Below are 12,533 nucleotides of genomic sequence, written 5' to 3'. Positions count from 1 at the left end.
ACATTTGAAACCATTCTGCTAAATGAAAGAAGCCAAATACAAAAGACCACGCATTGTGTGAGTCCATTGATAGGAAATGTCCAGAATAGACAAATCTACAGAGACAGAAAGTAGATTAGAGGTTGCCAGGCACTTGGAGGGGGGCGCGGGGTGGTGGTGGTGTAGGAATTCAGAGGTGATATTGGGTTTCCTTTGGAGATAACTAAAATGTTCTAGAATGGATGGAAATTGAATGGAAAAAGCCATTCCCCATTAATAATCGGACAGAGAATTTTCATTAGGCCAGTACTGTGATGGGCATTTTACAGGTTTCCATACGAAATGCTCCAGCCATTTCCACTGCCTCCTGGTCAGACATTCACAGAGTCTTAGGGAGGTAGTTTTCCAAAGTTCACTGGGTCTCAACCCTGGCTGCACACTGGAATCCCCTGGGGGTTGGATAGACACTGGTGCCTGGGTTCCGCCCCTGCCCCAGGAGGATGGTGATTTAATTTGTTTTAGGCAGTGAGCATTAAAAAATTTTTTGTTAACGTTTGTTTTTATTTTTGAGAAAAAGAGAGAGACAGAGCACAAACCGGATCGGGGGAGAGAGAGGGAGACACAGAATCCGAAGCAGGCTCCAGGCACTGAGCTGTCAGCACAGAACCCAACGCGGGGTTTGATCTCTCAAACCGAGAGATCAGGACCTGAGCCGAAGTTGCACGCTTAACCGACTGAGCCACCCCAGGTGCCCCATGGGCAGCGGGCATTTTAAAAGCGCCCCGGGTGATCTGAATGTGCAGTTGAGGGGAAGACTGTTTTAATGACTAGAAGAGAATATTGAAATTATGACATTAGAGTATGGCATTCTATCATTTTTTTTTTTTTTTTTTTTAGAATTACGTGTACATGAGATTATAACATAAACGGTATTTCTCCCTGTGCATTTCAGTCTGGGAATCTGGAGACCTTGGGTCTACAGGTCATCTCTGTGACTGCACCAAACAAAGGGGACCCACGGGAGCAGCAATCGGGCAGGCAGGTGGGTCTCTCAGAGGGCTGGTGTTCCCTTCTTCCGGAGCGGCCCTTTCCCATCTTGGACAACTCTTGCTGAGCCCAAAGCCGCTTCTCTGACACTTGCACATGGCCCCTGACCTCAGTCAACCTGCACCATTCACCACTCCCTGGAGGTATCCCCTTCCCCCCTGCCCTGCTGTGTTACTGTTGTGATGCAATTTGAGGTCCTCACGAGAAGCCCCGGCTCCTGCCCAACCTATCCCCTACCTATGGAACTTCTCCTCACCATTTTCTTTTCTTTTCTTTTTTTTTTTTAATTTTTTTTTAACGTTTTGTTTATTTTTGAGACAGAGAGAGACAGAGCATGAACGGGGGAGGGTCAGAGAAAGAGGGAGACACAGAATCTGAAACAGGCTCTAGGCTCTGAGCTGTCAGCACAGAGCCTGACGCAGGGCTCGAACTCATGGACCGCGAGATCATGACCTGAGCCGAAGTTGGCCGCTTAACCGACTGAGCCACCCAGGCGCCCCCACCATTTTCTTTTTTAATGTTTGTTTTTGAGAGAGCACAAGAGGAGGAGAGGCTGAGAGAGAATCCGAAGAGGGTTCTGAGCTGACAGCAGAGAGCCCGATGTGGGGCTTGAACTCACGAACCATGAGGTCATGACCTGAGCCGAAGCAGGACACTCAACAGACTGAGTCACCCAGGTGCCTCTCTCCTCCCCTTTCAGACACCACCTCAGATGCCACTTCCATGAGGCATCTCTGGAGACGTTGCCCCCTTCCTCTGCACTCCCATGCCTTTGAATTTTCTGACATTCAGCTGGAACTCTCCTGTGTTATACCTACCTGCTGGCTGCCCTTAGGTCCAAGTAGACTATAAATAAGTTCCTTAAGGGTGAAGGCAGAGTTTCATTTTATGTTATATGTCTGTGTCCTCTGTAGAGCCTAGCATAGGCTCAGCAAACACTTGTTGAATGAATGAATGAATGAATGAACATAGACCTTTACTGCATCACTAATGAAAACCAGGCACTGTGCTAAGTGGTTTTACAAACAATTTCACGTAACCCAAATCGGTCCTATCACAGAGCTTGGCACACATTTCCAGAAGATGGACCCCCTGCTGCCTCGGCTTTCCCAGGAACAAAACATACAATCTCGGGGCAGAAAGCACAGGCTGGCAACAAGAGGAGGGAATGTGACCCGGAGGAGAGAGGCCCCGCGTGCCACATGTTGAAGAATTTTCTAAAAAAGAGACAAACCTCAGGGACACCTGAGTGGCATCTAACTCTTGGTTTCAGCTCCAGTCATGATCTCATGGTGTGGGGGTTCAAGCCCTCCGCTGAGCCCCCCATCGAGCCTGGCAATGGCAGCATGGACCCAACAGCAGCTTGGGATTCTCTCTCTCTCCCTCTCTCTCTGTCCTTCCTCTGCTCGTGTTCTCTCTCCCTGTCTCAAAAATAAACTCACAAAAATAAAAAAAAAAAAAATAAAGAGAGACTAACCTCTGGTTACATGGTGATACAGTGATTATTTGCACCTAAAATATGAAATCATCTACCAACAGACTTTTGGAACTATTAAGAACGTTCGCACGTTTGCTCAAAACCAGCTCAATACGTCAAAAACAGTCAACCTTCCTTTATATCAGCAATAATCAATTAGATTAGAAAATGCCATAGGAAGAAAGAACCCGTATTTCACAGAAACAAAAACTAATAAATTCAATAAAGACATACACAATCCTTATTGAATGGCATTAAAGGCCAGAAGAAATAGAGAGAGACTATATTTACAAATGGGAAGATATAATTTCAGTTAGAATCCCAACAGAGCTTTTCCCAAGGGGAAAAGCGGGGTCAAGAATAACAGAGGCAATATTTGAAGAAGAAATTGGAACAGGAGCAGAGGAGGAGAGGCGTTGCCGTATATAATAAGGCTACTGTGATGAAAACAGTGAGATGTAGTGCAGAAATGCACAAATTCACCAGTGGGAGAGAAGAGAGACGCCAGGGACAGACTCTTGAGAGTCCGAAGCTTGAGTAAGCCAGAGGCAGCATCTCAAACCAGTGTGAAGAGGGTTGACTGTAAATGGTGTGGAGAAATTGGTTCTCACACGGCAAAACAATGAGAAACTTTGATTTCTCCCTCAAACTAGCCACAAAATAAAATTAAGGATTTTTTTAATGGATTAACGGAAGAGCAAAAACCTTCAGAACTTTTGAAAGGAAATGTAGAAGAAGCCATCGTAATGAAGTAAAGATATTAAAACAGAAATTATAAGAGGCAAAGTTTGAAACATTTGTGTTAAAAGTGACATTTTCTGAACGACAAAAGACATCCTAAAATAAAAAGACAAGCCACGGAGTGGAATAAAAGGGCTGTAATGTCTGTAACTGGCACATGAATTCATGTGATGACTGTGTAAAGAACATCGACTACAAGTTAAAGAGAACAAGATGATGGTAGGGAAAAAAAAAAAAAACAGGAAAAGCTCACAAGCAGGCAGGTAAGTCACAGAAGAGGGCACACAAGTGGGCAGGAAATACACAGAGATGTTTAACATTACGACCAATCAGGATATGACAATTAAATAAGCAAAATAAAATGTGATATATTCTCACACGCATTAGATTGACTTAAAACTTTGAGGTCTGACAATACCAGGAACTGATGACGTTGTGGGAAACTTAGAACTCGCACATGCTGCTGGAGAATGATTTAGTCAAGCCTGGTAACGTTAATGGGAATGCGTGTCCTAGAGAAACATTCGATGTGGGCATGAGAAACACAAAGAAGGATGTTCACTGACGTGTTTATAACACAAACTTGACTGTGCCATCAATGGAATGGCTAAGCGAGCCATGATATAGTCTTAATGGAATATATACGGAAAGAGGTAAAGATGCTCACAGAAAGGAGTCCTCAGGTAAAGATGCTCAGGAAATGGAGTCCTCCTTCTTGTTCTGCTTCTAATTGATGATGGGATGTTGCACAAGTCCCTTGTCTCTCTTTCTTGAATGCTCTCCTCAGATATTCTCACAGCTGGCTCCCTCACCCGCTCCAGGTCCATGCACAAATTTGACCTGCTCAGACAGACTTCCCTGACCCCAGGATCCACACAACTGGCATCCGTACTCCCTGATGTTGCTTTGTCAAGAAGAAGCATATTTCTGGGGCGCCTGTGTGGCTCAGTCGGTTACGCGTCCGACTTTGGCTCAGGTCGTGATCTCACGGTTAATGAGTTTGAACTCCGTGTCGGGCTGTCTGCTGTCAGTGCAGAGCCCCCTTCGGATCCTGTCTCCCTCTCTCTCTGCCCCTCCCACACTCGCTCTCTTTCTCTCTCTCTCTCAAAAATAAATAAACATTTAAAAACAACAACAACAACAACAAAAAGAAGCATAGTGGTTTAAAAGATGAGTGTGCATAATAATGAAGCAACAGAAAGACAAATAAAGAAACTGATCCCATTCACAATTGCACCAAGAAGCATAAAATACCTAGGGATAAATCTAACCAAAGATATAAAACCTCTGTATGCTGAAAACTATAGAAAGCTTATGAAGGAAATTGAAGAAGATATAAAGAAATGGAAAAACATTCCGTGCTCATGGATTGGAAGAATAAATATTGTCAAAATGTCAATACTACCCAAAGCTATCTACACATTCAATGCAATCCCAATCAAAATTGCACCAGCATTCTTCTCGAAACTAGAACAAGCAATCCTAAAATTCATATGGAACCACAAAAGGCCCCGAATAGCCAAAGTAATTTTGAAGAAGAAGACCAAAGCAAGAGGCATCACAATCCCAGACTTTAGCCTCTACTACAAAGCTGTCATCATCAAGACAGCATGGTATTGGCACAAGAACAGACACATAAACCAATGGAATGGAATAGAAACCCCAGAACTAGACCCACAAACGTATGGCCAACTAATCTTTGACAAAGCAGGAAAGAACATCCAATGGAAAAAAGACAGTCTCTTCAACAAATGGTGCTGGGAGAACTGGACAGCAACATGCAGAAGATTGAAACTAGACCACTTTCTCACACCATTCACAAAAATAAGCTCAAAATGGATAAAGGACCTGAATGTGAGACAGGAAGCCATCAAAATCCTAGAGGAGAAAGCAGGAAAAGACCTCTTTGACCTCAGCCGTAGCAATTTCTTACTTGACATATCCCCAAAGGCAAGGGAATTAAAAGCAAAAATGAACTACTGGGACCTTATGAAGATAAAAAGCTTCCGCACAGCAAAGGAAACAACCAACAAAACTAAAAGGCAACCAACGGAATGGGAAAAGATATTTGCAAATGACATATTGGACAAAGGGCTAGTATCCAAAATCTATAAAGAGCTCACCAAACTCCACACCTGAAAAACAAATAACCCAGTGAAGAAATGGGCAGAAAACGTGAATAGACACTTCTCTAAAGAAAACATCCGGATGGCCAACGGGCACATGAAAAGATGCTCAACGTCGCTCCTCATCAGGGAAATACAAATCAAAACCACACTCAGATATCACCTTACGCCAGTCAGAGTGGCCAAAATGAACAAATCAGGAGACTATAGATGCTGGAGAGGATGTGGAGAAACGGGAACCCTCTTGCACTGTTGGTGGGAATGCAAACTGGTGCAGCCACTCTGGAAAACAGTGTGGAGGTTCCTCAGAAAATTAAAAATAGACCTACCCTATGACCCAGCAATAGCACTGCTAGGAATTTACCCAAGGGATACAGGAGTACTGATGCATAGGGGCACTTGTACCCCAGTGTTTATAGCAACACTCTCAACAATAGCCAAATTTTGGAAAGAGCCTAAATGTCCATCAACTGATGAATGGATAAAGAAATTGTGGTTTATATACACAATGGAGTACTACGTGGCAATGAGCAAGAATGAAATATGGCCCTTTGTAGCAACGTGGATGGAACTGGAGAGTGTGATGCTAAGTGAAATAAGCCATACAGAGAGGGACAGATACCATATGTTTTTACTCTTATGTGGATCCTGAGAAGCTTAACAGAAACCCATGGGGGAGGGGAAGAAAAAAAAAAAGAGGTTAGAGTGGGAGAGAGCCAAAGCATAAGAGACTGTTAAAAACTGAGAACAAACTGAGGGTTGATGGGGGGTGGGAGGGAGGGGAGGGTGGGTGATGGGTATTGAGGAGGGCACCTTTTGGGATGAGCAGGGGGTGTTGTATGGAAACCAGTTTGACAATAAATTTCATATATTGAAAAAAAAAGAAAATTTCCATTTTCTTTTGGTAAATAGTCAGTAGTGGAATACCAGATCATATAGTATTTCTACTTGTCAAATCACTTTGTTTTATACCTGAAACCAATGTAACAGTGTGTGTTAACTATACTTCAATTAAAAGAAAAAAGGAAAAAAAAAAAAAAGATGAGTGTGCAGATGTTGGGCCAGAGTGGGTTCTAATCCCAGCTGTACGAACTACTGCTTGTATCACCTTAGGCAAGTTAGTTAAGCTTCCCGTGACTCGGTTTCCTCCTCTGTAAATGGAGATAATAATAGTTATCTCAGAGGGCTGTTGTGATGACTGAGTGGGTTGATATGCCAAAGACTTAGAACGGTGCCTGATATAAAGGAAGTGCTAGTAAATTACACGGCGGTTAACTTGAATGAAGACGACTGGAATGCCGTGAGATAATAAACCTCACAAATATGCTGCTGAATGACGAGGGTAAGTCCCACATGCACCTCACTCCTCCTTGAACTACTCTCCTGATTGAAATGAATGAGTTCTGACAAGTCCTTGAATGCCAGAGGATGGAAACACCACTTACTCTCCCAGATGGTGTATTTTAAGAAGTTGCAATAAAGATACGACGAGGGTGGGAGCAACAGAGCAGGTGAGTGGCACAGATACACAGAAAGGGACAGAATCCCAGAGGCAGGATGTCTCCAAGGGCAGGAATTCTGTGACTATCAGACGAGGGAGTGGGGGCTCTCACCCAGCCGCTTTTTGAAGGCTTGTCCTAGGGTCCATTGTGTGACTGAAACATTAACTGCGACATTCAAAGAGGTCTCTGTGCATTAAAAAAGATGTAGAAGGGCCAAGAGACACCTGAAAAGATGCTCAACTTCACTCATCCTCAGGGAAATGCAAATCAAAGCCACAATGAGATAGTACCTCCACCTGTCAGGGTGGCTAAAATCAAAAATACAAGAAACAACAAGTGTTGGTGAGGATGTTCAGAAAAAGGACCCTCAGGCACTGTTGGTGGGAATGCAAACTGGTGCAGCCGCTCTGGAAAGCAGTGTGGAGCTTCCTCAAATACTTAAAAATAGAACTACCCTATGACCCAGCAATAGCACGGCTGGGAATTTACCCAAAGAATACGGAAACACTAATTCGAAAGGATAGGTGCACCCCTATACTTATGTGATTTACAATAGCCAAATTATGGAAGCAGCCCAAGGGTTCACCTATTGATGAATGGATAATTACTCAGCCAAAACAAAGAAGGAAATCTTGCCATTTGTAACGACATGGATGGACTTTCAGGGTATAATGTTAAGTGAAAGAAGTCAGTCAGAGACAGACAAATACCATGATTTCACTTCTATGTGGACTTTGAGAAACAAAACAAACAAACAAGGAGAAAAAGAGACAAACCAAAACACAGACTCTTAACTATAGAGAACAAACTGATGGTTACCAGAGGGGAGGAGGGTGGGGGGATTAAAGAGCACACTTACCATGACGAGCCCTGGGTAATGTAGAGAATTATTGAATTGTTGTATTGTACACCTGAAACTAATGTGACATTCTATGTGAACTATACTGGGGTGTAAAATTTTTTAAATGAGAGAAAAAAAAAAAAGATCTAGAAGGATCTAAGCAGAGCCCTTAGCACTGGCTACAGGAGGGAGGCTTAAAAAAAAAAAACCAAAAAACTCCATTTACTTTTGCATTGTTCGAGTTTTGTGCAGTGAGAAAGAGTTAATTGCTTGTGAAATACTAGAAAGAAAAAGTGATTTGCCCATAAGAGGTCCTCAGTAGATGAGCGTTACTATTATTCTTTACAAGGAAGACAGACAGACTTCTCAGCAAGCACAGAGGTGCCCAGGAGGGGAAGGCAGTCCCGCCGGCATGCTTTCCTCACACAATGCAGCTGGGCCTTCTATAAGGCTCACTGGCTCTACCTTCAAAGTGTATCCTGAACCCATTCATACTGTCCTCATCACCCAGCCACCTGCTGTGCTCATCCCTCGTTAGACACAGCGGTGGTCTCCCTGTTGCTGCCCTTCCCCCTCTGACTCATTCTGCCCAGCAGCTGAATGAGGTTCCTTAAAAACCCCAGCCCAGTAGGGGCGCCTGGGTGGCTCAGTCTGTTGAGCGTCTGGCTGCGGCTCAGGTCATGATCTTGCAGTTTGTGGGTCCGAGCCAGCTCGGAGCCTGGAGCCTGTTTCAGATTCTGTGTCTCCCTCTCTCTGCTCCTCCCCCGCTCATTCTCTCTCTCTCTCTCTCTCTCTCTCTCTCTCTCTCCCCCTCAAAAATAAATAAAAACATTAAAAAAAACCCAAAACCCAGCCGGTCGCTGACGCTTACCAAGCAAGCAGTTCCCATGTGCCAGACTCTGATAAACCGGTCCCTCTAGCTCAGTTAATCCTTTAACGACACTGGGAATTCGGTTCGAGACAGAATTTCCACCTTACAGAGGCGGAAACAGAGGCACAGAGCATTCAGTAGTTTGCCCCAAGTTCGTGGCATCACGGGTGCACCATCTGACCCCTGCCTGCCTCTCCAGCCTTGACCCCCACCCCCTCCTCCTCACCCCTACTCCCTGGCCCCCTGGCTGCTCCTCCACCTGGAACGTTCTTTCCCCCATCTTCAAACGACCTGTGCTCTCATATCACTCGGGTCCCTGTTTGAATGCCGCCTTCTCCGAAAGGGCTCAGAAGTTCCCCCAGGGAACCCAGAACCGAGGCCTTACCCATTTCAATCCCGCAGATGACCAGGGCCGCAATCACTGCCCCCGCCGACGTCCCGGCAAAGCGATGGGTCGTTTCCAGCATCCGGGGGGCCAAGTCTCGAAGGGCATCCACAGCCCCGGCCTGGTAGAAGGAGAGAAATCCACTGCCGGAGAAGGAGATGGAATGAGGAGTGTCTGGGTCCCCCTTGAACACCTGTTCTTCCATCTCCTTGGCCCCTCAGTGCTTGCCTCTGGCTGCTGTCCTACTGGAACTCAGGGCCAAGCTTCCCTGCCGGCCCGGAGCCTAGAGTGGGGCCGTCTCTCCCGGGTCGGCTGGGACACTCACGGGCGGCTCAGGCAGCCACCGCCTGGGCTTGTCGGGCTCCTCCGGGAGGCAGTCCCAAAGGCTGGTACAAGGTCTCGGGCCCAGGCCGAGGGGCAGAAGGCACCCCGAATGTGCGAGCGGCGTCCTGGACCTCCGAGCGCGCCTCTGGCTTCATTGTGTGGCTAGGTTCATCTCTGGCACAGACTCCTCAGCCCTTGTCCCGTGCTGCGTTCAGCTAGCAGACCGGCAACTGCCACCAGGGCCATCCCAAAGAGGCAGGCACTGCTCAGCTCTCAGCCCAGGAGGCTTCACACACTGAGTTGCAAAACCTCCACTGATGGTTATCATAGGGTGTCTCTGACATGCTGCGGCAGCAAAGGAATTATGTGTTGGCCTCCCTCCAAGAGGATGGTGTCCCCTCCCCGACAGGGGCAGGGCCGGCAGGTTGGCTATGGTCTTTGAGGGGGACCCACTCACTCCACCCGTGCCCCCCGACAGCATCGCCCCTCCCCAGGCTCCTTCTCCAGGCTCTACGGGCCACGCAATGTGTGTTACACAATTGTTTTTATTTGTTCTTATGTAAGACCGTGTGTGTTTGTTCACGTGTTAGGACTGGCCACGGGCAAAATTGTAAAGGAAGAGAAGTCAGGCTTCAGGGCCCCACCCATCACCACCTCACCATCTCTCCCCACCTTTCCTCTCCAGCCCTACACTGACCCACTCACGCTCAGCACCCTCTCACCAAGCGCCAGACTTCCATGCTGTCTCCTAAGTGTACAGGAAAAAAGTCAACCTGAAATCTAGACATTCTAAGTGATGGGAGCTTCATACTGTATGCTCTTCTAATGATAAGTTGGAGAGGGCAAAATTTAACCCCGAGAATGAACAGCTTTGGGAGGCCAGACAGGGGGGCATTGGGGTCAGGGCCGAGAGGTGTTTGGAGCCCAGAGGGCAAAGGAAGTGGTGCGTGGGGACCAAGGTTGGCTCCAGGGAGCATCGGTCATGCCCCTTCTGCAGCTGTGTAATGTGGCCCGGAGAGGAGGGCCCTTCCTCACCCCACAAATTTCTCTGCCTTGGATACCACAAAGCTGCAAAGTGGCAAAATCACATCTCTCCCCTCCCCCCAACCCAAGACCATACAGTGGTAGGACCAGAATTAGCATTGAGACACCAAGTCCCCCACTCAACGCTCAGCCCAGCTCCACACGCGATGTCAGTGCTTCCCCCTGTCCCAGGGAACCCCCACCAACTCGTGGCCCCACGGATCCACACTGGAATCCACAATGAGGGCAACACCCCGGATTCAGTTAGGAGGAAGTTTTCTCTCTTGCGTGGATAGTTCCAGATATATAATTGTCTCCTCCATCTGGGAAGGGACCTTTTGATTAACTGTGTGTTGTAACAGGGACAACGTGTGCGTCTGTGAGTACAGACAGAGGGACGCGAGGCTTTACCGCTGGTGGGCAGGATGGCGGGACGTGACAAGGTGGAGTCCAACCAGCTTTCGGAACACGGAGACCCTGCCTCCTTCCTGGGAAACCAGGTCAGCTCCACTGAGTATTTGCGCGCCCAGCTCTGTGTCGGGGGCCTGGGGGACGGGAGTGTGTAGAAGCACCATCCTTGAACTCAGACACTCGCAGGCTTCTTGGGAATAAGGCAAAGCCAACGTGAAACAGCCAGAGAAGCACACACGGCAGTCTATAATTAAGGACCAAACTGCGCAGAGCTGAGATTCCTGCCAAGGAAGTTAAGATCCGAGGGTGAGTAGGTAGCATGGGCTGGACCCACCAGAGAAGCCATGCGGCGGACCCCTGGGTTGGGGGGATTTGAAGAAACTGGAAGGAAGAGGGAAGGAATAGTGGCAAGGAACAGTACAAACTCCCCGCAGAAGGCGGAATGGGCGTGATGGAGGGCAGTTACACAGGATGAAGGGCTTTGGATCACGCCGACACGAGTTGAATCCCAGTTCTGCTATTTATTTTTTTTTAAAATTTTTTGTATGGTTATTTATTTTTGAGAGAGAGGGAGAGACAGAGTACGAGCAGGGGAGGGGCAGAGAGAGAGGGAGACACAGAATCCGAAGCGGGCTCCAGGCTCCGAGCTGTCAGCACAGAGCCTGACTTGGGACTCGAACTCACGAACCGAGAGATCATGACCTGAGCCGAAGTCGGACACTCAGCCGACTGAGCCACCTAGGCGCCCCCTCCCAGTTCTGCTATTTATAGGGAGCGTGACCTGTGTGTGAGGCTCCTGGCCTCAGTTTTGCTCATCTGTGAAAGGGACGATAATACCTATGCTGTGGCTATAAAGGTTAAAGATATGGCTGTAAAATGCCTGGCACATGGTACCTCTGCTATTATTAAAGGGTAGTAAGGGTGGAGGCTTCTGGAACAGATGGACCTGGGAGGTAAGATAATAGAAACATGGGCTCTGAAGAGGGAGGCATGATCCACTGGCGACCTTCGGGAGCTGGCAGCGGGCTCGGACAGGGCAGTGAGACCAGGACTGGAGGGTGGGGAAGGAGAACAGCACTGTATCCTCCTAGAGATGTTGGTGGCCAGGCCAGCGCCGAAACGGAAGGAAGACGAGGTAATGAAGCCAACGCTGCAGAGACTCTCATGACCAGGTGACTGGTTGGGTGAAGAGGGGTCACTGCTGATGCCTCGTTCTCAGCCTGGGGGTCGGGAGGGGTAGGGCGGCCTTTGCCTAACTGGAGGAGACTGGGACAAGGCAGGGGAAACTGAGTTCACTTGAAGACGTGTCTGAGAGGACAAGACGATGAGGGAGCTGGAGGGGGGGTGGGGAGAGGGAAGGCTCCGGAGAGGGGGCAGAGACCCCTGCCATTGAGGCAGGAGAGAAGGGTAAGCATTTGGAGGTTGGCACAGTGTTCCGTTGAAGAAAGACAATCTCGGGCCGGTAGTCTCCTTCCAGAACCATGCTGCCATCCCCAAGGAAGCAGGAAGCAAGACCACCTTGCTCTGCTAAGGCTGCGAGGCTTCGGGAAGGCTGGGGCCCGCCATCCTTTCAAGGACGGTGCCCTGCCCTGACGTGGCCTCAGGAGCCCCCACCGCCCTGGCCTGGCTGTTGGGTAGGGCTGTCGTCTTCGCTGAGGGCACTTATCTGCCGGGGATGATGGAGGCCCCGGCAGGTGCAGCACAGCCTCTCTGCAAACGGGCAACCCAGAAAGTCAGGATAGCACACGAGGAGGCCCCGTGGGCGCTGCTAACGTGTTCCCCCAGTGCTGACCCCGGCGGACTGCT

At 48.1% G+C, this 12,533-nt stretch overlaps 1 protein-coding gene across 1 annotated transcript in view; it reads right to left on the bottom strand.

Moving 5' to 3' along the window:
* The window catches only part of PNPLA1 (patatin like domain 1, omega-hydroxyceramide transacylase), a 50,642-nt gene extending 40,987 nt beyond the window's left edge, over window positions 1-9,655 (bottom strand). The window contains exon 1 of the mRNA XM_060615326.3: window positions 8,970-9,655. Coding sequence (XP_060471309.3) covers window positions 8,970-9,174 — 205 coding nt within the window. The 5' untranslated portion in view covers window positions 9,175-9,655. The remainder of the gene's footprint in view (window positions 1-8,969) is intronic.
* Window positions 9,656-12,533: the final 2,878 nt, after the last annotated feature.

The sequence above is a fragment of the Panthera onca genome, chromosome B2 (assembly GCF_046562875.1).
Source record: "Panthera onca isolate mPanOnc1 chromosome B2, mPanOnc1 haplotype 2, whole genome shotgun sequence".
NCBI classification, from domain to species: Eukaryota; Metazoa; Chordata; class Mammalia; order Carnivora; family Felidae; genus Panthera; species Panthera onca.
This window is presented reverse-complemented; position numbering and strand designations above follow the sequence as displayed.